Source organism: Acomys russatus, chromosome 20, assembly GCF_903995435.1.
Source record: "Acomys russatus chromosome 20, mAcoRus1.1, whole genome shotgun sequence".
Classification (NCBI taxonomy): Eukaryota; Metazoa; Chordata; class Mammalia; order Rodentia; family Muridae; genus Acomys; species Acomys russatus.
In genome coordinates this window covers 35,016,716-35,044,380 of record NC_067156.1, presented here as the reverse complement: position 1 = coordinate 35,044,380, position 27,665 = coordinate 35,016,716, and the positions used below count along the sequence as shown (strand labels likewise).

Sequence of the window (27,665 nt, the reverse complement as noted above, 5' to 3'; positions counted from 1 at the left end):
CATTGTTTGTACCCAAACAGACAAAAGTTGTATCTGTACAGTCAGGTCCATGGGCCAATGATACCCACATGTTTCCTACAGCTGGACTTGCAGACAGTAAGGGGAACAACCCCACATGGTCTTTAAATCAAGCATCATCCTTTCACTTATGCGTGTGATGCTGGTCCCACAAGATGAACTTGGTAAAGCCGGCTAGGCTAGGTTTAACCACTTTCATCCGTGTGATGAACTTGTTAACCACCCGATGACGGGAAGACAGAGGGACATATAAAACGACTCTGCCTCCCTGGCGGAGAGCCCAAGTGTGAACCTGGAGATACGTCAGTGACATATCTGAGTGGTAATGCTGACTAGAAGTGAGCATTAAAAGAAGCCGTGGGGCTGCCCAGCAGATTTCTCTGCACTGCTCTTCCTGCCAACTTCAGGGCTTGAGAATCTTGCCCCATGTAATCTTAAGGTGGAAAGAATTAAGATACAATCTTCCAAAAAAAGTGGGACTTTGTCAGGAGCTCATAGGACATTTGTGCAGAGGTGGGTGCAGTTGTGGAAAGACAGAGGCATGTTGGTTGTGTCAAGGGGGAAAAAAGGCTTTTAAAGCATATACTGTATATTTCCCAACATTCTAAGGGAATGCAGCTCTGCCTTCCGAGTCGCCTTTATTCTCACTCCGTACTGTGAACTCAGGCTGCAGTTCTGTTCCTTGCCTCATGTTTTTCACCCAAATGTAACCACTGATGTGTGTTGTGTTTGTGCCTGGTTACTGGTTGCTCCGCTTTAATGTTACACTGACCAGCGCTCCTGGGAAGCAAAGGGGGACCTCAGAGCTTCTTTCCTTTGTGTTCAGATGCCCCAGATTAGGGAGTACAGGCAAGAAGGGAATGAATGGGCCTGTTGTTAACTGTCCTGTAAATACATGCTATGTCTGTCTCTTCCTAATGGATTGCCTTTGCGAACAAGTCATCATTCAAGGTTTAATTTTAATCTGCACATCAGAGATCGAGATAGAGAATTGTTTAGGCTTTTTTCCCTCAACTTCTTTCCCGCTTTGATTTTTTTTTTTTTTTTTTTTTGAGATAAAGCAAATTAATTAATGTGTACTTTTCAGTTGAAGAAATGATTAAGACCCAGCTGTGTCTGTGAAATTATAACCTACAGTGCACCCGGGACTTGTTGATGCTTTTTTTGGCATGAAGAGAAGAGACATAGGTATCTAGTATTAAATGGTGTTCCATAAAGTGTAAGTTAGCAGTTTGTTTGCCAAATTGACTTTCAAAGACATTTAGGTTGCTGGGTTTGACATTTCTAAACACGAATCCTAAATGATTGATGGACTACTGTAGAATAGCTTTGTTCAAAAAAAAAAAAAAAAAAAGATAATCTTTGGCAAGCTGCTTCAAAGTCAGCTTCTCTGCAAAGATGAAACGATACCCCATTTTACGTTAATTTCCCGATACATCAATGCTTATTTGAAATACTCCTGAGAATGATGTGATATTTACTGTAGCGTGAGGCTGTGTTCGCTGTATCTAGCAGTTCCCTGGGACTTTTATTTCTAAGCTGTAGAAGAATCTTTCTACACATAAAAGCTACCTTAACAGGATACAGCTGAGCAGAACATAGCAGAGCAAATGTACAGAGATACAATTCTCTTTCAAAAATCAGTAGTGCTGGTCCAGGGTGCCAGTTCAGATTCTGGTCACAGACGCGGAAAGGATGTACTTCTTTTTAAAAATAGATTGTGTACCCCAGACAAAGAACTATAGGCAACTAATGATGAAAAGAATTGAGAATTGATCTTCTCCGCAATGAGCTCCCTAATATGGGGTGGTCAGCCCTAAAAATCATATAATATAAGTAACACTAATCAGACTTGGCAGATTGTAATTATATATTTATGCATATATATATATATTCATCAAAGAAAAGAGTTTGATAGAAAGTAAGAGGGCATGGGAGGGGCTTGAGGGAGGAAAGGGAAGGGGGTAACAATAAAATTATATTTTAAGTAAAAATGTAGATTTTTAAATGAATTTTAATAAAAAATAATTGTAATTTTTATTTAGGTCTAAGATCACTGTAACATGACATAAACAGAAGGTTAAAACTCTCAACTCAACTAAGTAAGGGGCTCTATAAGAAATAAGAAAATGAGGTCAGTTGTGTGTTTTGTGTGTGTGTGTCACATGCTAGAGGCAGAGGTATGGTACTATCATAGTGTCACTAGGTCACAGTATGACATATATTCTGACGTTTTCGTGAAGTCAGTTTTGATCATTATCAATTATAAACATTCTTCACTATTGACAAGGCCATCACATTTCTGAGAGCTTCCTGGCTGACCAAACAAAACATGTGTGGCAGTTGGCCATTTTTGACCTCTGTAACCCTCTGTAAAGGAAAAGAAAAAAATGGCTTTCACTTCATACTCTTTGCAATTCAGAATTTCATAATTGTGAGATTGCAGCCACGGTGGCCTGTAATGGCCTAGTCAAAGGAAGTGGGGCTTTTTGTAAAAGTGCATGGTGCCAGGGTGACATTGGATACAGTGGTACTGGATACAGTGGGTACCGGGCACTGTCTTTATGTAAAATACTGTAACCAGTGAATTCATTGTGGCCAAGACAGAAAACAGAAGCCTTTTGTCTTGAATTATCTTCAAGACCATTGCATTTTATGGAATTGAATGAAGCTGACTTGCAAAAGGAAAAGAACACAAAAAATAAGCAGCCTTCTTCGCTCTTTGCAGGGTGAAGTAGAGAAATAAGTCTCCCCGCTGAACTACTATGAGGCCAGAAGCCTTACTGCTATGTCTCACACTGCTGCACTGCGCTGGGGCTGGCTTCCCAGAAGATTCTGAGCCAATCAGTATTTCGCATGGCAACTGTAAGTACCACACTCTCGCCCCCACTGGCTTTTGAGGACATTTTAGCCTTCACCGGGCCAAGCCAAAAGTAAAAAGGAAGGAGGGAGGGGACGCAGGAATTTTAAACTGTGTGTGTGAGAAAGGTAGGCAATTTATAGCTGGGTAGATGGATGGAGGTAGGTGGATGGGGCGGCCACTAATGCCTTCATCAAGTGTTGTAGGAACACCAAGTCTTTGAAATGTCCCTGGAGCCTCCTGATGAAATTTCGCTCTACACACGGAGGCATGCTCCTGCCTTCACACCAACGACAGGGGAGAATATTGCTGTCAGTTGAGCAGTGAGGCTGTTACATGTCTTCATCTGTAACTTGTATGTAGAAAATAATGGGCATTTTTTAAATACTTAAGAGGAAAAAACTTGTTTAAAAAAGTGTTTAGAAACTTGCTAGTCTCTGCCAGGGACTGACTTTGAATTTATAGAGGATTTAGTCCATTTTTAGCTTCATTTTTGGTAACTGCTTCTGTCAGAGGTAGATGCTGGAATAATTAAAACTTATAGTGACTCCCGAAAAGAGGAAAGTTTTACCTCTGTTTTAGAAAGAACACCCTATTTCTCATTTTATTGTCTACTCTCCAAAGATCATTGTGTTCCAGTAAAGGTAAAGAACATTTTCCTCAAGCACCGTGTTCCATGTAATTATGCCCCCCCAAAACACTGAGTGAACCAAACCAAAAGATGTTCAGGATATTAGGTAGATACACCAGTGCTCAGCTTCCAACTGAAATTTATGAAAAAAGAAGAGATTATTTTATATATAAAAATGAGGAGCCAAGACTGAAATATGTAACAGTGAGAAGACAAATTGTTAAAGGTCAATGCCATACTTCAGAAATAGCTAAGTTCCCCCACACTTAGGATTAGACACCAAGTAATCATTTATTTATCTTCATTTATATAAGAGTCTATCCTTGGTGTCCCACTACCTCAGCCCAAATATGTTGTTGACAGTCATTAATGGTCTCGAAATCCCCTGATAACGAAGATGTAAGAGTTGTCATAGCAACCCCCACGATGACCAGATACATGAAATTAAAGGACCGTGGAAGGAAAAGCTTAAGATAATTGTATACCAAGCCTATTTGGGAGTAAAATATATTGAAGCTCTCCAGTAACACACTGCTGTGAGAAAGGCCAGATACCACGGGGTAAAAGTGTAGTCACCCAGGCACAAATCTGTGAATGGTTTCCTACTCAGAGTTACATCCCCATAACTCCCCAGAAAACATAGCCTTTTGAATGTGACTCATCTTTCTTTCCTCCTTTTGGAGGATTGCCAATGCTCTGGAGACCATAGGTTTAGAAACAGAGAGATGTTGAGCTTCAGGTATTTCTAAAGGTCAGCTATTATTACACATCACAGACTCAGCCAAAGCGCACTAGAGGAAAGAAATGTGCTATAGGCTCTGCCAGATCACCCGACTGGCTACACTCACTCTGACCCTGTCCTGTCAAAGCCCACTCTTCTGTGAGATTAGCCAATTGCTTAGCTCCAGAGTACACTTCCCACAGTTCCTAGAATGCCAACCAACCTAGCAGAGCTGCCCTCAATGGCAGATTATTCCACCGGGACGCCTGTGGAGACTGTATTTTTCTTCTGGCTCCTGGATGAAGGCTCTCGCCTCCAGACCACATTGCCTTTGTGGTGATTGATGGGAAGGCAGCTTTGAAATAGTTTTGTCCGGAGACAAGATCTTTGGCAGCCTGCCCCTCCAGGCTTAGCACTCCACAGAAGATGAAAAGAAAACCAGGGAAGAAGCACCTTCATGCAAGGGTTGACCAGCAAGTTTCAGCCACAGAAACTGTGACACTTGGAAATGTTAAGACCGGGCTTATTATCATCTGGAGTTGCAGTGTAACTTGATCATCCTTAAGGAACACTCGCATAGTGTTTCCTGAAATAACAGCTTTGCTGGAGATGGGAAATGGTGGCACGATCTGAATTAAACATGGTTTTATTCCGTGGTCCTCCTCCTTCCTTCCCCTCCTCCCCCTCCTCCTTCCCTCCCCTCCTCCTCCCTCCTCCTTCCTCCTCCTCACATTGCCCTGTTGGTTCTTGGCTTGATCTGCGTTTCCCTCTCTTACCCGATCTCTTCTTTTCACAGATACAAAACAGTATCCGGTGTTTGTGGGCCACAAGCCAGGACGGAACACCACACAGAGGCACAGGCTGGACATCCAGATGATCATGATCATGAACAGAACCCTCTACATTGCTGCTCGGTAAGGGGCGTGGCTCACATGCACCTTCAGGGGACCGGACAGTTCCAGCCCCAACTCAGCCGTGATGCATCTTCCTGAGAGCTTAAGGTTCCTTGCTGTGTAGTTTTAGCTAAAAGCTTCTTGTGTTTGTCAAGCAATCATTCTTTCAAGATGTTCTATGTCTATTTAACCTTTTTGAGATTTTTCTATGTCTGTTTAACCTTATGCGGATTCACGGAGAAATAATTACATATTTTGAAGCTTACAGCTCAAATAATCCACTGTGTTTCTTGAACATATATACAAATATTTACCCAAGTACACAGTAGAGAACTCCACCACTTGATAGTTATTTGTTGTATCAACATGCATTATATAGTGTGGAGAGATGTGTGTCTTTTATACCTATTCGCGTTTTTGCGTTGAATACAGAATGTTGTGGTGACCAAAGAAAGTGCAATACTGTGTATGTTTCATAAGTGTTTTGTATTTGACAATCATCATCATCATCATCATCATCATCTCCTCTCCTCCTCCTTTGGGGAATGACATCTGGATGAATATGATACCCTAAGGCAGAAGGGAAGGACAGGAATCCCACCTAGGCAGGGGCCACACGGAGCCGGGCTCTTGTTCTAATCCTGCCTGTAGTCCCACAGCTCCACAGCTCCCCTGGCTGTCTGTGCCCTCCACCTGGTGAGAGGTTAGGCAGTATCTTCATGAAGCCCATGCTGATCCCTGCAAGGCGTGGAGCTGTGAAGAGAACAGTTCACAGATGTCTGAGTCAGCCTGCCTCTCACAGGTCCAACTAGGTTTGGAGTATGTAACTACTCTGGGAGAACCATCCAGAAGGGTTCCTCTGGGCACTTGCCTAGCTCTCAATAACATGAGTCATTTCACACTGGGAAGAAGACGATGATGTTCATATGTGGCTGTGAGCCAAGGACCAGAGCAGCTAAAAGAACAACAGTACCTGATTCCTTGGTAGTTTACATACGGGTGACAATCTCTGTAGTATGAAACGAAAAGCCATGAATGTGATGAGAATGTCCCAAGCCCAGAAAACACACTTGGTTACAAGAAGCAACAATGAACACACGTGCACATGTGTAAATATAGTCATGACTTCATAAATGTCAGTTTGCTGGATCCTGGAAACAGCCTCAAGAGAAAGAGCAACTGCTGTCCCCATTTCCTGTAGAAGGATTCCAAGATGAGAAATAAATGGGCCCAAGGAAAGTTGTAGGATTTGAATTAGGGTGGCAATGCTCTGGTGAGCACACAGCCACTCCCTGTCCTGTGCTGCCCACAGAGAAGTGAAACTCTTTGTCCTGGCTAATAGCTGTTGCCTGAGAGCATCCTTTGTGGGCACTCATTATGGAACATTCCAGTGCGGTCTCAGTACCCACCTCTTTGGAAGCATGGCAGCGCTTTCAGTGTCCTTTCCATTTCCTACATGTAGTAAAGCAAGATGACATTTATATCATAATGTTAAAAAAAAAAAAAAGGCTGATCAAACCAAATGGTTAAACATCAACCTTTGAGAAACAGATCGCCTGTGAATTGCTTTCTTCACAATCGAGTAAAGATGGTTGAAACACACAGCCCTCGTAGGCAGTGATTTAGCATAGGTGTGGGCTGCAGGCACCAGGCAAAGGAACAGCAGAGGCCAGGTGTTGTGGAGACTAAGAAACATTCATTATTCCAGCTCACTAAAAGCAAGACAGTTTCATCTGAACTCTCTACTTCCAGGAGAGGGAAAAGGAGGGAGGGGGAGACCACATTCCTTTCTAAAGCAATGAAACAGAGTCACATTCATTGAAGGTCAAGTGTGTAACACCCTTCAGGTTGCATTCACTCCACACCCAGCCATTTCCTTTCTATATACACTCCGGAAAATACCGAAAGAAGTTTTGTGCTTGCCTTTTTAATTCCCCGTTTCTCAATACTGCCCTGAGACATCCAGGTTCCTACATAGCAAGTTAACGCAGTTTAAATAAAGTTAAGTCCCTTGCCAAGGTTCGAGTCCTGACAACACAACTCAGTGGTGGTCAATGGGCTGGGAAAGAGGAAGTCCTAGGACTAAGTTGGTTTGTGTTCACATTGCTATGTTCAAGTTGCAAGAGCATCGTAGGGTGCACAGGGGCTGCTAGAAATAATCTTGTACCCTGGACTGTAGCTGACTGGCCATAAAGCACCATTTCTATCCACTGGGGCCATGTGATCTTTAAGACGTTGAGAAAGATCTGTCCAGAAAAGGGTTTCCCTCATGTGATTGTTTTTTAAAGGTTTCCCAGTTCTCCTAGACAAATGAAGTCAATGATTCAAGGCCAAGTCCTATCCAGAACCCTGGGGACTGATGAGGTTTGGTGGCAAGACCGCCTTCCAATTCTTTCTTATTATTATCCACTTTGTAAATTCTTTTTTCTTTTTAATCTCTAAACTACTAATTAACATAAACAGACCATGCCAAAAGGGGGCAATCTGAGAGCTTTCTGAGGAGCTGCCAATGCATATTAATCAGTTGTTAATTTACAATTCATATATTCAGCTTCTACTGAAGTTTTGAAGGGAAGAGGGGCAAGGAAAAGCCTCATCTAGTCATTTCAAACCGAATACCAGTGTCCTAGGCAATTCCAGTCTAATAATGTGCCTGACCACAGTGCCATCGTAAAGTCAAACAAGTAATAAGCGAGTGCAATAAACGGCCTCAAAATTAAAGGGCAGAGGGATGTGGGCCGCCCCCACCCCGCCCCCATCCCTCCACCCCCGACACACACACACACACACACATACACACACACACACAATGAAGCTGGAAGAAGTTTCCCAGTTCAGCAGCTCCTCCTCACCCTTCCCTTCAGTACCCTGATACAAACTCACGTCTTTCTCTGCCAAGTGTACTCACGCATACACAAGAGCATGCACGCGCATGCGCATACAGAGTTCAGGAGCAGGCAAGGAAATCTGTAAGCCAACACCCCTGCTTGCTCCTTTTATTAACGTTTTTTTTTTCCTCTGAAAGTGAAACAAACAGACTTCTCAAGTATTGAATACATATATGTGTATATGTACATATATCAATACACACTCACATATATATCATATGTGAATCTTATAAATAATTGTTTCTCCTACTCCCCCAGCCCCTGTTTCTAACTGACAAGGGGGTTTGGAAGTCTTCACAGGAGCCCTGAGGTCCTAGTTAAAAGCTGTGGATAATTTTCCAGCCCCAGGACTTCCTGCATTTTAGAAAAAGTCAATGTTATTTCAAGGGAAAATGAGCTGTTTGGATTTACCCCGCACCCCCCCCCCACCTCCTCCACTGCGTGTGCTTCTTCTGAATTTCAGACAAAAAGACCCTTGTGCTCCGTGCGCTCACACAGAAGGGAGGTTTAAATATAGCCCCACACCTGAGCTGCTGATTCTGTCTCCCCTTCCAAGGGGAGACTGGCAGCAAACTGTGAAGACAGCCAAACTCAGAACGAAACAAGCGGGTAGAGGAAGCACAGAGTGTCAACCTTAGCTCAAGTACATCTATCCTTTAATGCAGCGTGGTCTTGTGGAGGGAAGGGAAGGGTAGCTTCTGGGAATAATTTTACCTTTCTTCCATCCTGTCTATCAAAATAGCAAACGTAGCATGTTGCGTACCAAGCAACTTGTGCATGGGTTTGAAGGTATTGGGGGCAGTGCGAACCCATCTGTACTCCAGCTTCTAAACCAGGTTAGCCTTCGGAGCCTCCCCGCTGAGATGAGGAGAACAGTTACCAAAACTTTTCATGTATCAACCTGGTGACATGATAAATTATACCTGTTTAGTTAATGTGGTTCAAGATAATTTCTCTCTCTCTCTCTCTCTCTCTCTCTCTCTCTCTCTCTCTCTCTCTCTCTCTCTCTCTCTCTCTCTCTCTCGTTTTTCAAGACAGGGTTTCTCTGTGTAGCCTTGGCTGTCCTGGCCTCAGTTTGTAGACCAGGCTGATTTCGAACTCACAGAGCTCCACCTGACTCAGCCTCCCTCAAGATCTCTTTCACTAACTTCTGTCCTTTTTTCTAGCATGTGAATATCTTCTGTTTTAGCAAGGATGGTCATGGGTTTCTCTGCCCTGAATATGAAAAATGTATTCTGTAGAAAATGAGCTGTCTTAACTTTTGTGTTTGACTTTAATTTTTCTTTTATAGGGACCATATTTATACTGTTGATATAGACACCTCCCACACAGAAGAAATTTATTGTAGCAAAGTAAGTTGTTTTTAGAATCAGCTTTCTAAAACGGGGTCCTTAGGGGATCTGCACTTTAACTGCAGTGACTGACATGGTATGGGAAATGCCAGCACTCCTTTTGTGAAGTCGGATTTAGTGGTTATTGAGAGTTTATTACACACCCCAGAATTCGTATTTCATCAGTGTGTGCATATACATTTTGGGGTTTCGTGTAATTTGTTATATTTTTCAATAGAACATTGCCATATCTATCCCCAAAAATCCCAATTTAGAAAAATAAAATTCTGTCCCCAAAACATATTAAAAACTGCCCCAGTGTTAATGCTCCCATGAAAGTTGCTTGAGCGATGAGATTCTGGAATGTAATCATACCCAGACGTACATAAAATCTAACGTAAGCTTTCCTTGTGACTCCACAGGGAGGTAATTTAGTTAAGAAGACTTTGCAGCAGAAGCAAGAGATGTAGCCCACGAATTGACATGAAGGAGCACAATTGAAATTAAACCCCTGTCCGCCTGGAATGAATGTCCATTTTATGTTTAAGAAAATGGCTTCCATATTATAAGAAAAAAGTCTGCTTTACAAACATTGATTGATTAGCTGAACGAAAAGGGCGGGGACACCTGTTTTATTAAAATAAGCATGCTTTGCTAGCTGATTTGGGTATCTTATATGAAATTCCCGCGCTTTTCCTTTATCTTCATCTCAAAAAAGGAGACCACCCTGTAGTGTAGTGAGCAGATAAAAATTAAAAATTTAGCAAAAAGTTTTCTTCTCTAATATTTTGTTGTTGTGGTGAGTTAATCGTGGAGAAAGGGTATAGAAAGCTTTCAATAACAGCCTCTAGTCGCCCCAAGGGAACTCTTACTTCTAAAATCAAATGCAACAACCTCTGGGCTCTAATTGATTTCTTTCTTGATCCCTGCAGAAACTGACATGGAAATCTAGACAGGCTGATGTAGACACATGCAGGATGAAGGGAAAACATAAGGTAGGCAATTTTCATTTCTCCCGCGGCTGCCACTTCGGGTTACATTTTTGACGGTTATCTTCTGCCGTAGACTACGATTTGAATGCATCTGGATAGTCCCTTTTCCCCAGTAATTGCTTTTTCCATCAACTTATTGAAAGCTTTAATTTGCAAAAATAGTTTGCTCTTAATGTGATGAAACGTTACAACAGCTGCGTGGACTGCATCGAGAACTCCTCAGGCACAGTAAAGGACTATGGACTCAGAGCTGGTCTCCCGAGTCTTCTGCGTGTCCTATCGCAGTAACCCATCTCTCAGGCCAGGACACGCCACCAGTCTGTGGAAACACTCATGAAAATGCCACAGTCTTCACCCAGAAGCTTTGCACATCAGGGGACCCTGGAATATCGGGCATCCAAATCAGTGTGATGGGAGGTTGCTGCATTCACTTCTCCATTCTTCTATGACATAAGAGAAGCATGCGTTACGGTTCTCTGCCATGTTTGTATTTACTGTTGTATTTACTCATTGGCATCCTTTCTTGGTTAGCATTAGCCACAACTTGGCCGTGTGGCTGGGGAACCCAGCTATGTGACCTTACACACTGTACTCTCCTCACTGTAACCCTGCCGTTGGCGGATCGTGGTCCAGGTGATGAGTGAGCACTTGTACTGAGTTAGACTCCATCCCAAACCGTTCCGACTTCTGTTTCAGGATGAATGTCACAACTTCATTAAAGTTCTTCTCAAGAAGAATGAGGATACGCTGTTTGTCTGTGGAACCAATGCCTTCAACCCTTCCTGCAGGAACTACAAGGTAAGTGCCATTTGTCTGTCCCGACCACCCTGCCAGGAGGTATTCCATAATTTACTGTCATTACACCTGCAGCAACTGAAGAGGGGTAACCTGACACCACATGGGTTTTCTTTCCTTCTGCAGCTTAGTGTGTTGCTCCAGGACAGTGATCCTGAGCAGGCCTCTCAGCTTCCCGCTTGTTCAGAATTGACTGTCTTCTCTAAAGAGCATTTCTTGGGAAGGTGGTTTCTTGAAGCCTCTAGTCTTTATTGTTCTGAAGACTGAATACTTACCACATATAATGGCATGTGGATTTCCTCTTTCTTCTTCTCTTTGTCCTACCCACTCCTGTATTACCTCTCTGGCAAAAATTCACTTAAATGCCAAGGAATTCCTATTGTAAGAGATATGGCCAAAGCATGCTGTTTGAACCGTACGCTCTCTTTGTAAGATTTTCAAGAGAGAAATTTAATTCCATTTTGTATCAGCTTACTTGGCCATGGCTTTACTTGCTTTGGCCTTTATACATGAAGAGGAAAGAAAAGAAGAAGAATTGGCCTCAAAGACCCAGGAAATCTAGTATGTGGGGTGAGGCGCAGGAAGGGGCGGACAGCTGAGAAACCTAGGAGCTCCCAAGCTGCTAAACAGAAGTGCCAGGACTCTAACATCATGGCTTCACCTCTGTTAGCTTTGTGTGTGTGTGTGTGTGTGTGTGTGTGTGTGTACATGCCAGCAATGGTTATTCCTCAGAGAACTTATGTTGATTTTCTATTGTGGCCCAGCACTGAGACTGTAAGGGCAGAGGCCTGTTCGCCAATAGGGAGGCCAAGCCCTGAGTAGACTGTTATGTGTCTGTGGAGTTGCTGCTATGGCCAAACAATGTGACAAGTTGAGGAAGCATAGCTCAAAGGTCTTCACCCTCACCTGAGAAAAAGTGGACATGAGCTATAGGAAAGAAATGGATGAGGCTATTCTAAAAAGTTCCCTCCTGCTGGTCTCCTAGCTGGAATTGTTGACATCACACAGAGACTCTGCCAGGGCATGGAGCACAGTCACAATTGCTCAGAGCCTGGGATGGAGTCTCCCAAGCTGATGCCTCATGGGATAATCATAGAGGAGATAGTTTCTATCCTTTGTCTTAAGGGACAGTAGGAACGCAGAAAAATGAAGGCCGAGAACACTCTGGGTAAGGAGAGCAGCGCAGACAGAGAAAGACATGGCAGAAGAGCAAGAAATGATCTACTGAGCTGGGGAGAGATCATCTAGCTCTAAGATGTTGCACCCTGAGGTGACAAGGGACAATGAGTGACAAGGGACTGGAGAAGTATGTCGTCCTAGGAATGAAGGAAAGAGAGTAGATTCAGGAAATACTTAGCCTACGCAAACAAACAAACAACCTCAAGGAGGTTTAATAATTGATGAGCAGCACAGACAAGAAGAGAGGAGTGTCAACAGGACCTCCTAGACTGTCTCTTGACAAGTAGGTGATGCGAGTTCTACCATTTAGGTTATAAATTGTGTTGTGCAGGGGGTTTAGTTTTCATGTTTTTATTGCTGTGATAGAACACCATGACCAAAAGCAACTTGGCAAGGAAAGCTTACAACTCCAGGCAATATTCCATCACCAATGGAAGTCAAACCAGGAATGGAAGACAGGAATGGAAAAGCCGAAGCAGAGGCCATGGAGGAAAGCGGCATACTGGCTTGCTTCCATGGCTTGCTCAGCCTGCTTTTATTTCCAATCCAGGACTACCTGCCCAGGCATGGCACCACCACAGTGACCTTTCTCCCATCCCACATCAATCATTAATTAAGAAAATGCCGACATAGACCTTCCTACACATTAGCCTTATGGGGTCACTTTCTCAAGTGAGATTTCTTCTTCTCATATGACTCTAGCTTATGTCATGTTGATCAAAACCAAACCAAACCAAATCAAAAGGCCAACTAGGACAGTAGGTAACATGTGTGTAGCATGAATAGACATGTCCAGCAAGGACATGTAGGGGGAAATATGTGGGGCTTTGTCATAAGAAAGCAATACCTTAATAGCATAGAAAATGTGAAAAAGCAATGGTGAGCTTGGATCAGAACCATCAGATTCACCAGAAAAAAAACCTGCCCATCTCCCCAACCCAGGGCTTTTCTTGGCAAAAAATGTTGAAAAGTGGGTCTATTTCATCTTCTACTTTATGGTTAGAAGCCAGGGTGAACAGCATTAGAGTGAAACAATAGAGCTACTGTCTTCTTTGTCACAAAAAAGAAGGCAACACTCAAAATACAATCATTAACATAAACTAAAATGAAAAACAGCACAGAGAAGTCCATACTAAATGAAAGACCAAGTTTAACAGAGACATAATATATCCATGCTTATAGCTCATCCAGCCCAGTATTTACTCCAGCCAGTTGCAGCATTCAGCTGCAATCTCAACTTTAATCCTACCACTTGCTACTCCATCCCTGTTTGTCATGCTTCTAGCACATTCCCAGGAATTCCCTGGCTGGAAAGCTTGCTTTCCGGAGAAGTTACAGGTTTTCTTGTCACTGTGATGTACTGACTCCCTCCGCCCCGGCTCCTTGCATTCCCCACAGTCCCTCACCTGTAGTTGCACTGTCACCTCGTACTTGCAGTCGCACCCATGGTGACATGTCCAGCACCCTGGAGCTCTCAGAAACTATACGTGGAATAGTGTTCACCCTCATCCTGCCTCGGTGCCCAGCACTGTGAATGTTCCATTAAACTCAGCACAGTGTGGCCTTGGTGATGATCTGGCATGTGGCGTAGGGTACTACTGCAGTGGCTCTCAACCTGTGCATTGTGACTCTTTGGGTCCAATGACCCTTTCTCAGGGGTTGCTTAAGACCACCAGAAAATACAAATATGTACATTACAATCCATAACAGTAGCAAAATTATAGTTTTGAAGTAACAACAAAAATAATCTTATGGTCGGGGATCACCATAGCCTAAGGAACTGTATTAAAGGGTTGCGGCTTTAGGAAGGTTAAGAACCACTGTGCTGCAGGGAGGCAAGAGCCCTCTCTTCCATGTTCTTTATCATAAAGATCGGGAGTAAGGGCTCAAAACAAAACCAATGACTGCCCCTCCACAGCAAGACTCCAATCTCCTCCTAGTGGAGAAGCAAGTGGCAGTGTTACTAGAGTGATTCGGTAGATGCCCTTTCTCTGCCTCTTCACCACACCTTATACATTTCTTTTCTTTTTCATTTTAAAAGAAAGTTGAATGTGCTAGAAAGATTTTTTGACCCCAATAAAATCATCCAGGGAAGAATGTGAAGGCTTCCCACCATTTCTAAAGCTCTACTCTTTTCTCCTTTGGGACTGTAGACCTCCTGAACTTGCTACAAAAGTCAGCCAGGTTCTTTATATAATTATTTGTCCTCTATGGGATTTAATTTCCCAGGGGCTGTGGTTTTGTTCAGACATTTGACTACAAGGATTAGTTCTCGCTTCATGGAAAGTGGTATTTCACCATGGGTTTTTGTTTTGTTTTATTGTTTGTTTTGTTTTTGTCTCTAGACCATTACAAAGACACAAACCAGTACATCAATTCTTTACTCCTTCCTGCTTTGACTCAGCTGTAGCTATAGCCTCTTTTTTAGGAAAAGGTCTCATATTCCCCCTGCATTAGGATTAGAGCAGGTCCCACTTGGGATAGGTCATTTCAATAGCACAGCATATGCAAGGGTCCACTGCTGAATACCTGCCATACCCACAGACCACAAAGTCTTTGCAATTCAACAGAAAGCTCCTGTTGGGATAAAGTACTGGAAAAGGGCCTGTGTAAAGAATGTTCTGGTACAGGGAAATACATTGCTTTAAAAAATGTCTCTGGCTTGACTTTCTTTCCCCCAAAACACAACTACATTTTAAACACTGCTCTTTTATGTGATTTACAAACTCAGGATACCATCAAAGTGGTCACAAAGAGAAAAGGCCTGTCACAGTGGAGACATTAGGGCGTGAGGGTACTACTACTTCAAGGGCCTTGATTGGGGCAGCTTGTTGCACTGCAGGTGACCTTTCTGCTTTAAGTTCATCTTCTCTCAGTCCTCAGATCAGTGGCCAAACTGCGCAGCTCTCAGATGAGAAAATATCCTGAAGCTAAGAGTTTGATTAGGCCTAAAATGGGTGTGGAAACAGGGATGATACGGGGATCATTTTTGAACTTGGTATCGGCCTCTTTCCTGCTAGTGAGGTCCTAAGAAGAAAGGACAAAGAGAGCAGGAGCCAGAGCAGCACTGGTGAAGGTGGGCTACCATATGACTCGCGGGGAAAGGTTTCCTCCATACTCTCCTCACAGTCACTGTGGCCAACAAGATGGGTCTGTTCTATGAAGCTACTTAGAAGACGAGGCCCTTTCCTGAGAAAACCATTGCCATCTCTGAGGGCTCTGGTATCCTCCGTGATAGGAGGGGAAACAGAAAGGGCCATGGCCGAGTGGTAGCCTACAGTATACTCACACATCATTGGCCAGAGCACGGTCACGTGGCTGCGTCAACATCAGCATGCAAGGGAGGTGGGGGAATGTGATCTGGAGGAAAGAGCAATGGCATTTAGTGCTAAATGCGTATGGGCCTGGTGTGTGTGTGTGTGTGTGTGTGTGTGTGTGTGTGTGTGTGTGTGTGTGTGTGTGTGTGTGTGTGTGTGTGTGTTACCTGTGGAGTAGAAAGATGAATAATGGCCACATGAGTAAGAAAGACATGCACTGACATTTCTACTTTTCAAAAGAAGGAGAAACTCCAGAGGTTTGCATGAAAATTTAAAATTGGTGTTTCTTCTCTTTTGCTGCCATTTTCTCTCTGCCTCTATCACTCCATACTAACAGAACCCAATGTACTTAGCAAACACCTCAGTTAGAACCTCTTATTGTTTAGTGTAAAGGAAGCAGGCGCAGGATGACCTGCATAAACCCCTCATCATTGAGCCCTCCCCGATGCTCGGCAGCTCATCCTGGGGCTGGCCTGGTATGCGCAGAGGCCATCTGAGTTTTTCTAGCAAGTGTGTTTTTTCATCTTGGCTGATGCCACACTGTTGTGCCAAGCAACTGGAGGAAAAATTCCAGTGTCTCCTACTGGGATTTAATCCACAAAGGAAGGACTCATCAGGCAAAACAAATCCAGAAAAGGAGCTCATTCTCTATAGAGTTCATGACTCAGGAGATAATTGGGGCAGGTAGATTTTCCCGGTAATTACCTCAGAAATGCCTTAATTTAAAATGCTTATTTATTGACCATCCCACTAGGATACGGAAATCTGTCTATTGTAATGAGTTAAGAGCCAATCAGCCATACTCAAATTTCACACTCCCCTAATTACAGAGTCTTGATCAAGTAACTTATCTCTCAGAAGCCTCCATTTCCTTATCTGAAACAAATAGATTTACCTCAGAGAGCATTTACAAGGATGCATTTGCAAAGTGCCTATGAATTACTTTGCATGTTAACCACTTTTTAAATATCAGTTTCTGTTACTGTTGTTGGTGACTGGCTGTAATTCAGCCCTGCTATTCTGTTTAGATTGATACTTTGGAAACTTTCGGGGATGAATTTAGCGGAATGGCCAGATGCCCTTATGATGCCAAACATGCCAACATTGCTCTGTTCGCAGGTAAATGACCTGATTTCTTCTCATTGACTTTGGTTTTTTGTTTTTTGTTTGTTTTTTGTTTTTTTTGTTTTGTTTTGTTTTGGTTTGGTTTTTTTTGCGTCTTTCAGCCTGTGGCTGAGAATCTGCTTGGAACGATTTGTGGAGTCACAGTTGTACTGATTCTCTGGTGAATACTGTGATTAAGGATGCCTCTTCCATTTGAAATTAGGATGGAAACTGGAGATTTGCTTCTCTTACGAGGTCTCTGCCCCACTCCCATAGGCTTTTGTGCCTTCAGGAGAGGATGGAGGCATAGTGCTGTCCAGGTGAAGGCAACTTCGGGCTCAGCTACAAGAAAGCCACCAGTGTGAATTTAACTCTGGAGGTCAGGTTAACTTTGGCCTCTACTAAGGTAGTCCGCACCATGTCTCTCCTAGCTGTCTCCCGATTCTCATTATTTCCTTCATGAGACAGCTGTTCTCTAAGGCTGCAGGTTTTCTACGTATGGAGCAAAAAGGGAGAGAAGCAAAAGGAAGCTTCTGGAAGCTTATTCACAGCCACAGAGCAACAGACTTCTCAGATGCCATTGACCTGATTTGGCTATGTGTATATCTCTGACCAAATAGGCATAGTGTCTGAAAAGGTGACACTGATGGCCTACATGGGCTCAGGCATCTGCTGAATAAGGTGTAAAGAAGTAGCTAATCGACCCTCATTTTCAAATTTGGGTTGGTTTTTTTTTTTTTTTTTTTTTTTTTTTTTTTTTTTTTTTTGTATATGAGTATGTTTAAGTTGGGAAGTTTATTTAGGAATTCATTGCCAGCTGTGTATGTGGACGTGGGTACAGAGAGAAGTGCTGGTATAAAAAGAACTGATCCTTCCAGCACACAGTCACACCGTTAGCTGTCTTTCTCATTGTGGCAGGGAACAGCTGATGTAGCCTAACTGGGAAAGGAACTTTTGGACAAGTATTTTGTCTACATGCGTAGTTGTGTACCACGTGCATGCCTGGTGCCCCTAGAGGCCTCAAGAGGGTATCAGAGCCCCTGGGACTGGTGTTACGGATCATTGTGAGCTACCATGCAGGTGCTGGGAACCAAACCTGGGGCCTCTGCAAGGGTAGCCCCCTTAAATAAATGGCCTAATTTATTTGGTTTCTGTTTAATTGACACAGATCTTATTCTTAACTATCTCCTTTGGCTTTTTTGTGTTTTGTTTTGGGTTGTTGTTGTTGTTGTTGTTGCAGAATATTTGCTAATACAGAAAAGAGGCAGGAGTTCAGGGACTCGTTTTCAATTTCCTTTGTGATCTTTGCTTTTGGACATACCCTCAAGCCTAGCTCCCCAAACAGGGAATTCCTAAGGAAAGGCCAATTTGAACTCAGCTCTCTCCGCCCCTTGATTCTTTGCTTTGGATACTTGTTTATCACAGTGCTTCCATTTTACGACTTTGGACATCCAGAAGCAAAGATCTGTTATTTACCTAGATTGGCAAGGGTTAATGAGTCATGTGACTGAGGAAAAGAGAGACTGTGACTCTCAGGACAAAGGTAGTCATCTCATTAACCCTGGGGCCTTTGTCCCTTCCTTCTTCCATTCCCCTCCCCCGTCAGTCTCAGTTCAGGCTCAGGTCATCCATATTTCTGAATGGAATTAAACCCTGTGTTGATAAAACCGCTTTCTTATTTCTCAGGGATCTCTCCTAATCCAGTTGACCGTGGCTTGGTGGCAGTAGCAGTATCCAAGGGCCCTTGGCCTTGAGATTGCAGTCAAGGTCCATCTAATCAAGAGAAGCAAATAACATATTTCATTTACTCTCTTCCCTGGGCTGCAGCCACTGCCACTGTTGCTTAGAAAAATTGCCATGCAATTTAAAAAGGAAAACGGTTTCATTTCTCATGATCCCAATTTAAAAATGGTGAGGAATGTGGGCCAAGCATTTTCCTAGTGACTTCAGATTTTTCCCAGTTGTCCAATCTCATTTGCCTGATGTAGGAAAGCAGTCCGGGAGATGATATAACTGTCATCTGTCCTTGCCTTGCTCAGTACCCTGTTCAACTCTTTCCTTTTTCTCCTAAGATGGAAAACTCTACTCGGCCACTGTGACTGACTTCCTGGCCATTGATGCAGTCATTTACAGGAGCCTTGGAGACAGCCCTACCCTCAGGACTGTCAAACACGATTCAAAGTGGTTGAAAGGTGAGCAATTAAGTGAAGAAAGCCAGGAGGGGATACATATCTCGTAAGAGACTTAGAGCCTGGCTGGACCAGACTGTAGATTCATTTTAGTAATGGATTTTGACAGACAAAACCATGTAAATTGCATCTTTTGCCTCAACTGATTTATTTACCTCCCCTTTTCCCTTCCCATGAGCTTCTGGAGTATTAACAAAACTACCAGTGCCGCGACAATAGAACACGCCACATTCATCTTTCCCTGCCTCAAACTCTCATTTCAGAGTCCCCCCCTATAAAAAGAGCTGAACAGAGCATTCATGAAAGGGACCCAGGGATTGGAAGTGGTGGGGAACAGGAAAGCAGCTATTCACAGCCCTGTGTGAGTCAGGGTGATGGGGCACTATGCAAAACCTCCTCAGGGCAATATGGACATTCCATTGTGGAACATAAAACTACAGAGATTTGCAAAATGTACTTATTCTTCATTCCGGTTGCAAAGCTTGTGAAAGATGTAATTTGTAGGCTCAAGTGCCTCCTGAAATCACTAGCGCTTGCACTTGTGAAGTCATTAGAAATGGTTAGTGTTAACCACATGTCTAATAGCCCTACACTTCCAATTAATAACATGTCTTCGGCTACACTTGATTAAAATTCTTTTAACACTATGTGACATATCTCCAATTAAAGTGCCCATTTGTCTGCAGAACCGTACTTTGTCCAAGCGGTGGATTATGGGGACTATATCTACTTCTTCTTCAGGGAAATTGCAGTGGAGTACAACACTATGGGGAAGGTAAGAGGGGAGAGTGTCTCTGGCTCCCTTCATGATGTTTTCAGAAACCCAATTTTGAACCAGCATTGTTAAAAATTACCTTGGAATGCAAACTGGAAGCCCAGTGACAACAGAACCAAGGATGGCCAGAAGTGACAGACTGAGCTGTCTGGACGCCTGAGCCACTTTCTCAGAGCAGTAACAAATTATAGGGAACCCTCTTGAATCTTTCTACTGAAGATCTAAGCAACAGATGTTAGGTTGCTTTCGTACCGAATTCTAAGTGTTTTGAGATGCCGCTTCTAGGTGCAATTTTCCCTTTTAATTGAGTTACTGCACAGAGAGAATACATACCCAGTGTCTCTAGGCAAACTGAGTCTTGGTTTTATCATAAAAAGAAAAAGAATGCTTAAGAGGATGTTTATTTCAGTTATTTTATATCAGATCAAGGTCACTAAGTTAGAGGGCACAAATAAAATACCAGGGTGGCTTGCACTGTTAAAGGGACTCACACTCCACGTATGAGATTTCAGGCCCCAGAGGCAGCCAGTGGGGATGGCAGAGATGGTGCATACAAAGTGTGCTTTTGTCTGAGGAAATAAAAGCTAAGCAGTCTGTATGGAAATGAGTTTATGTGGCTGGGAGCTGATCCCCTGAAGGATTTATGGCTCCATATTAAATGCCACTGCCTTATCTTTTAAAACATTCTGTTTCTATGCTGAGTTTTTCTTTTTCTTTCTTTTTTCCTTTTCTTTCTTTCTTTTTTTCTTTCCTTTTTTTTTTTTTTTTTTTTTTTTATTCCTGATTTTAGACATGCAATATTGAATTAAGCACCTTGTTATTCTGTTTCTGTTGTTAAGCAAGGCCAATTCTTCTAAGATCTTCTGCATTTCGGAAGGAAATGACTGCATTTTATTTTCCCTATGCACTTTTCTCTGCAGGTCGTCTTCCCTAGGGTTGCTCAGGTTTGTAAGAATGACATGGGAGGGTCTCAGAGAGTCCTGGAGAAGCAGTGGACATCTTTCCTGAAGGCTCGCCTGAACTGCTCAGTGCCTGGAGACTCTCATTTTTATTTCAATATACTCCAGGCGGTTACAGATGTGATTCGCATTAATGGCCGTGATGTTGTCTTGGCAACCTTTTCCACACCTTATAACAGGTAACCGTGCCCTGGCTGTGTTGACCTAATAAGCCCTTCCCAGCCCCCTTTTCTCTGGGGAAGAGATTTGCAACTGATGGAAAAGCACCCATCAATATTTGAAGATAAGAAGCACTTTTCTCTGAGTTTTCATCAATGACTAATTAGAATTTATGAGCATTATTAAACTAACATATCTTCTACTTATATGGCTGACATATAAATACTTTGTATGGGATTCCTTTCCTACCAAATTTTATTGTCCTCTTTTTACACATGAGGAAATCACTTAAAATATTTCTTTACCTGGACCAGGTAGTTAGTGATAGAAGGGATGGGTTTTGGATTTAGAATTTTTCTCTGATCTCTTTTTTCTTTTTATTTAAACACATTTTTATTGAAAAATAAAATAATTCATATTACATCTCCTTTGCTATCCCATCCCATGTATCCTCCCTCCCTCCCGCTTTCACCCCATTCTCCTTCCCTGTGACTGACTGAGGGGGATCTCCTCCCCCTGAATATGATGCTAGGGTATCAAGTCTCTTCTTGGTAATCTGCTATCCTTCCTCCGAGTGCCATCGGGCCTCCCCGTCAAAGGGGTATGGCCAAATATGGGGCACCAGTTTCTCTGATCTCTTATAGGTCCTCTGGCATTTCTGTTTCACTAGTAGTCTTTTCCTCACTGTGTGTGTGTGTGTGTGTGTGTGTGTGTGTGTGTGTGTGTGTGTGTGCGCGTATGTGTGTGTGTGAAGATTGGGCATTTATTAAAATGCTACAGTGAGAAATTTAGGAGCAAGGTGCCAAGGGAGTCTAGTTATCATCCTACATGAGGCTGTAAACCTCCAATGACTTCAGGAAGTTGGTTCATGGGCCAGACCCCAAGCCCAGCACAAGTGTCTCTGGACGAGTCCAGTGAGGGTTCATACGTCGCCAAGCACTATCCTAGAAACACCGTCCATCACTTCATTTGTATTTTTCTGTTTAGTTCATCAGAAATTATAATTAACTAAATGACACATTAATAATTGCTTTCAAAGCAGTAGAAATAACAGAATAGGAAAAAAAAACCGAGAGTTACCATCTTTCTCTGGCATCCAGCTCTGTATAGAACAATAACATTTCAAAGTTTCAATACTGTTGAATGAAATGAGCATAACTCTGGGTTAGAACTCCTGGCCATGAGCTCTAAATGCATGCACCATGCTCTCCTGTCCATGTAGGGTTTGAGAGATTCTATACAGAATATCTTCTTCTAGGAGTACATATTTAATTACACTCTTTACATGGACTTTCATGAACTCTTCTCCAGTGTGTGGATGACAGGCATGAAAAATGATAAGATTCGAAGATAGCACCTAGAAAGGCATGCCTAGGACCTGGGTAGAGCCCAGAACAGAGCAAGCCGAGGGATGAACTCATGCTCCTCAATTACAGAGGGCAAGTGTCAAGAATTTCTCACTGAAGATAAATGAAAGTATGAGCTTATATTGCAGCAAGAAGTATTCGATTAGATTTAGGTAAGCTTTAATCATCTTTAGAGATTTTTTTTTAGACTTGAGGGTAGAAAAGATATAAAATGTTTCAGGCCTTGTGTATTCACATTTAAGGTCCCGTCTATCTAGGATGTTTGGAAAACACACTGTCTTCGTATATGGGAATGCAGGGGTAGTGGAATTTAAGAATACATCTCTAGTTTGGGAGTTTTGTTTTTATTAAAAGTGTAGGTTACTTTGTGATTATAATACTACAGTGAGTTCTTATGCATTATAGTTAATTCATTTATTTTCTCAAGTGTCCCTACGGTTATCTTCTTGTTATGCTTATGTGGTCTCAGACATATTTGTTCAATAAGAGCAGACAACCTAACTTGCCAATCTACAAATGTGTTTAACATTTTCATCCTAAATTATGCGTAGTCTTAACTCACTCTTATTTCATTTCTCTGTACTTCTCTTGGTTATGCCGCACTGCTAGCCAGCCTTGAGGGGTGCCTCTTACCTGGGAGAAAGAGAGAGAGAGCAAGCCCCATCATGATCCAGCTCCCTTCCCTTCCCAGCCTGTTTCTTTCCATTCTTGGTCACATACTTTATACCACCGGCTTAACAGACCTAAGGTCTGGTTCTCTAAAATGTGCCTTCTTCTCTCTGTAAGGCCCTCCAAGCTGACCAATGTCTGCCCACCAGAATCCTCTGAAGGAGTCTCATGTCATGAAACCTTGTGCTAGCTCACACTGGCTTGCTCTGGAATGTTTATACCTGTCTCCATCCTAAACTTTGATCTAGCTATGCTAAAGACAGGACCCTGTTTTCTGTGGGGTTTATGAACCTTCTATAACTGGCTCATAATTCTCCCCCATAAACAATAGGTTCCCGCCCACCCCACCCCCACCCCCACGCCCTGAGTTTACCTTAAGACTGTTGATGCAAATTTGGTTGGCAGATACATACTCTTTACACATTACAATCCCTTCATTTGCAGTGGTCTGGGTATGGGCTTTAAATTCTCCCTGACTGTAATAAGAGTTTCTTCAGAGTATGTTTTCTAAAGGAATGTGTTACAGTTACCTGAGTGACCCCTTGCGTGAAATGTCATTTGCAGCATCCCTGGGTCTGCTGTCTGTGCCTATGACATGCTTGACATTGCCAATGTTTTCACTGGGAGATTCAAGGAACAGAAATCACCTGATTCTACCTGGACCCCAGTTCCAGATGAGCGAGTCCCTAAACCCAGGTACATTTATTCAGCTATTTTTAAATTCCAAAATGGTGAAACTGGCTTCTCTGATAGTGAGCATCCTATGGACCACACATGAGTGGCTTCTGTCACAAGCTAGGCAGATAGACATCCAAGAACAACAGAAAGACCCTCATGACCATTTGTTTTCATCCTCTCTGCCAGAACCCAGAGTTATCTTTAGTACCTACAAACCATGGCTTTAGCCTTCTGCTGTGCTGCCCTCTGATTTTATATGACCTCTTATCTTTAATCTCAATAAAATGTGAAATGTAAATGATATTTTGTGGATCTTTGGGAACAAGTGGGATCAGAGCTGAGTCCAGGGCTTCAGATCAAGGTCAAAAAGTGTGTATAGTTGGTACAGTAGGTTGCTTTTCTGCACCCACATACAGTATAGTGGTAGCCCTTTCCGAGCTGTGCCCTAGACCCTCTCACACAGAGGCCCATGATCCAGGGACACTGGAGAAATTCCTTGGTCCTATAAAACCTCTTCATAGCTAACTCTGGAATAGCACTTCTCCCATCCTGTTTTCTAACTCCATGTAGTACGTACTCCACACCTCTGCCTTTGTGGTCTAAGTTACATGGAAACCTCTCCACTGAGTTTTCGCCTAGCAAGACATCCTAGTTTGCTTTTTGTTGCTGTGATAAACAGCAAGACCAAAAGCAGCTTACAGAGAATTTATTAAAGTCTGTCATCAAGGAAAGCCAAGGCGGGAAGCCAAAGCGGGAACCTGACACAGAAATCACAAGGCATACTGCTTCCTGCCTTGCCTCCTCTAGCTTGCTCAGCTACATCTCTTGTATGTCTCAGGCTTATTTGCCTAGAGATGGTACCACCCACAGTGGGCAGAGCCTTCCTACGTCCATTACCAATTAAGAAATGCCTCACGGACAAGCCCATGGGCCAGTGTGATGGAAGCAGTTTCTTAGTTGAGATTCTTTGTTCCCAGATATGTCTAGGTGTGTGTCAAGTTGAAAGATAGAGTATCCCCGAAAAGCATGCCCCTCACCAACACACACACACACACACACACTTATTCATATCCAGTTCCATCTCTGTTCACTGGAGTTTGTTTGTGCATCTGAATGGAAGCCAAGCTGCCTAGAGACGAAACTGAGCCGTACTGGCTAAGGCTCCTTCATGGAATGAGAAGGCGGTCTAGAGGAAATCTCAGCATATTGTACTTGGTGGCATTCTGTATTGTTTAACTTCCTCTTCGCTTTCTGCAGTACAGTCTCCTTCGTGCAGGGTGCTTAGTGAAGCAGTTCATTCAAAGAATTTGCCAGAAGGTATGAAATAACCCTTTCCCTTCCACCCCTTGCTTCATTTTAGGCCAGGCTGTTGTGCTGGATCATCCTCTTTAGAAAAATACACAACCTCCAATGAGTTTCCCGATGATACCCTGAACTTCATTAAGACGCATCCACTCATGGACGATGCAGTGCCTTCCATCATCAACAGACCTTGGTTCCTGAGAACAATGGTCAGGTGGGGGTCAAGCACACCACATCCTGAGTGGACTTCCTTGACTTTATCTTGTGCTCAGGGATCTTGTCAGTGGATCATTGTTTTGAAATGCCAAAAGCATCTTCTGCTATGCTGGGCATCGATTCAGCTACGAAATGTTGACAGGCTGGGTAGATGCCACCAAGTCCCCATCGCCACATTCTCAGTGAGAAGCCTGCCAGGGTTTTCAGGCTAGTTCTACATGTGCCAGCATTTAGAAGGAAGAAAATAGTTCCTTCCAGATCAGCTTATTAATCCAATCTGTGCGGTGCAGAGGCGTGGTGAAGGCGAGCCTCTGAGAAGTGGATACCTGTTTGTGGTTTACACGAGATTGGGTGGCTGGCATGAAGGGATGCTGTCTTTGTAATGGCATGCCAGCGTGATGGAATTATACTTGGGTATTTGCTATATGAAGCGATGCCAAGAGAGGAGCAGTAGCTGATTGGAGAGCTCCGATAGCATTAAATATCCTTTCTAATTGGAGGTTATTTTCAAAAGAATACAATAGTCTTTTCTAAACTGTGGCAGTCAATAACACAAAATGGTTTTCATCCCCTGACCCTATTGAACACACTATGAAACCATGCTGGTGTTTTCTAGAAAGTCCCTGTTTTGGCACTTAGGACAAATAGGTATCGATGAAAGGTGGAATGATCATAGAATTCCCCAGAAAGAGGATGCCCACTAGGACTCAACTCTAGGCCTGTCTCCCAGCGTTCCCTTCATGAATGTGGTTTGGCTTGCATGTTCTGAGAGTAGTCCTGCTCCGAGCCCTCCACCGTCAGGCCCCTACTTACTCCTTTGCGTACAGCCAGAAAGGTTTCCAATGTTGTGGACAGAGGTTCTGTGCCTCCTAGGAGAAGTATAAAGAATGCTATCACTGCTTTCCTCTTTGCACATTCACTTCCTATGCCCGCCCCCTCCATTGGAGCCATCAGTCTTTCCTTATTGCTCATGGAAGGGATCATTGCTGAGCGGTTTCATATGGTTACGGATATTTATTTATTATGGAACTTGCCCTCTATACACACATACTTCCTTCTCCCTGCTGGATCATACTAGTGTTCTGCATATGAAAATAAGGGACAAAAACAGCTTGAGAGCGTTACTTACATGCATATATTTGTCATGACATTGCTACTAGAAAGCTGTGTCACAGTTGTTTGAGGTGGAAAGCGGACCTTTAATGATAGGCTAACAGAGAGTTTCTTCCCTCCGTCCCCCACCCCACCCCACCCCCATCCCAAATGTGATCCTGTCATTTTTAGATACCGCCTGACCAAAATTGCAGTAGACAACGCTGCTGGGCCATATCAGAATCACACTGTGGTTTTCCTGGGATCAGAAAAGGGAATCATCTTGAAGTTCTTGGCCAGGATAGGAAGTGGTGGTTTCCTAAATGGCAGCCTTTTCCTGGAAGAGATGAATGTTTACAACCCAGAAAAGTGAGTCAAACGTTGGGTCGTTTCTTGGTAATTATTTGTCATGTTACTGCAGCCTTTTCCATTCATGGAAAATCATGGTAGACAAGTTAGCTTATGCAGTTCTAGGTGGCTTTTCATACCATCTCTAAAAAAAAATATACTGAGCATATGAAAAGCATTAGTTTTCCTTGCCAGTAATGTATGTCCCTATAGCCGCTCATGTAGGGTGTCCACATAAGGTCTGTAAAACCTTTAATTATATCAGATCATGAGACCAGCATGCCAGTCCAGAAGTGGAGTAAGGGTGGTGGTAAGAGATAGAAAATTGTTCCTAGCCGGGAGTGGTGGCGCATGCCTTTAATCCCAGCACTCGGGAGGCAGAGGCAGGCAGATCACTGTGAGTTCGAGGTCAGCCTGGTCTACAAAGTGACTCTAGGACAGCCAGGGCTACACAGAGAAACCCTGTCTTGAAAAAAAAAAAAGAAAGAAAGAAAGAAAAAGAAAAGAAAAGAAAATTGTTCCTAAGAATCTGCTGATGGTCTTCTCGTACCTCATAAAACCAGGTGCAGCTATGATGGCGTGGAAGACAAAAGGATCATGGGCATGCAGCTCGACAGAGCAAGCGGCTCGCTGTATGTTGCGTTCTCCACTTGTGTGATAAAGGTGCCTCTTGGCCGCTGTGAGCGACATGGGAAGTGTAAAAAGTATGTCTTTTGCTTCTCTGACCATTAGAAAATCCATAGTGGTAGAAAACAGTCCTGTGTAGCTGACCATCATCCTTTTCCTGCAGAACCTGTATCGCCTCCAGAGACCCATATTGTGGGTGGGTAAAGGAAAGTGGTTCCTGTGCCCATTTGTCACTCGTTACCAGGTAAGGAGCTTGAGATGTGGGAAGGCAAATTGTCTTGGTCCCTCTTCGTGCTAGATGTAGGCTTAGTTGTGTTCCTGCAACCCATCAGCACCCATCCCTTGGGGTACAAGGATTTCAGCCACAGAACCACCAGGTGCCTTCTCCATCCCCAACTCAGCCCATAGACTTTGCCTCACACCTAGCAGAGTGTCCATAGAATAATCACCTTCAGGCTGGTTGAGAACACAGAAAGGAAACACAGTAGGCTTCAAAAGTATTCTATGTCCCCTAGAAAGTGGGACATGATAATACCCATCTTGAGCATCACAGTG

The 27,665-nt window shown here is 43.2% G+C and overlaps 1 protein-coding gene across 1 annotated transcript in view; it reads left to right on the top strand.

Annotated features, from left to right (window-relative positions):
- The window catches only part of Sema6a (semaphorin 6A), a 116,853-nt gene that overhangs the window by 59,622 nt on the left and 29,566 nt on the right, over positions 1-27,665 (top strand). Inside the window, exons 2-15 of the mRNA XM_051163069.1 lie at positions 2,747-2,883; positions 5,027-5,144; positions 9,303-9,363; positions 10,275-10,337; positions 11,031-11,132; positions 16,654-16,744; positions 18,802-18,921; positions 19,605-19,693; positions 20,614-20,831; positions 23,412-23,543; positions 24,886-25,041; positions 26,328-26,504; positions 27,047-27,187; positions 27,274-27,354. Of these exons, the coding sequence (XP_051019026.1) occupies positions 2,784-2,883; positions 5,027-5,144; positions 9,303-9,363; positions 10,275-10,337; positions 11,031-11,132; positions 16,654-16,744; positions 18,802-18,921; positions 19,605-19,693; positions 20,614-20,831; positions 23,412-23,543; positions 24,886-25,041; positions 26,328-26,504; positions 27,047-27,187; positions 27,274-27,354 (1,649 nt within the window). The 5' untranslated portion in view covers positions 2,747-2,783. The remainder of the gene's footprint in view (positions 1-2,746; positions 2,884-5,026; positions 5,145-9,302; positions 9,364-10,274; positions 10,338-11,030; positions 11,133-16,653; positions 16,745-18,801; positions 18,922-19,604; positions 19,694-20,613; positions 20,832-23,411; positions 23,544-24,885; positions 25,042-26,327; positions 26,505-27,046; positions 27,188-27,273; positions 27,355-27,665) is intronic.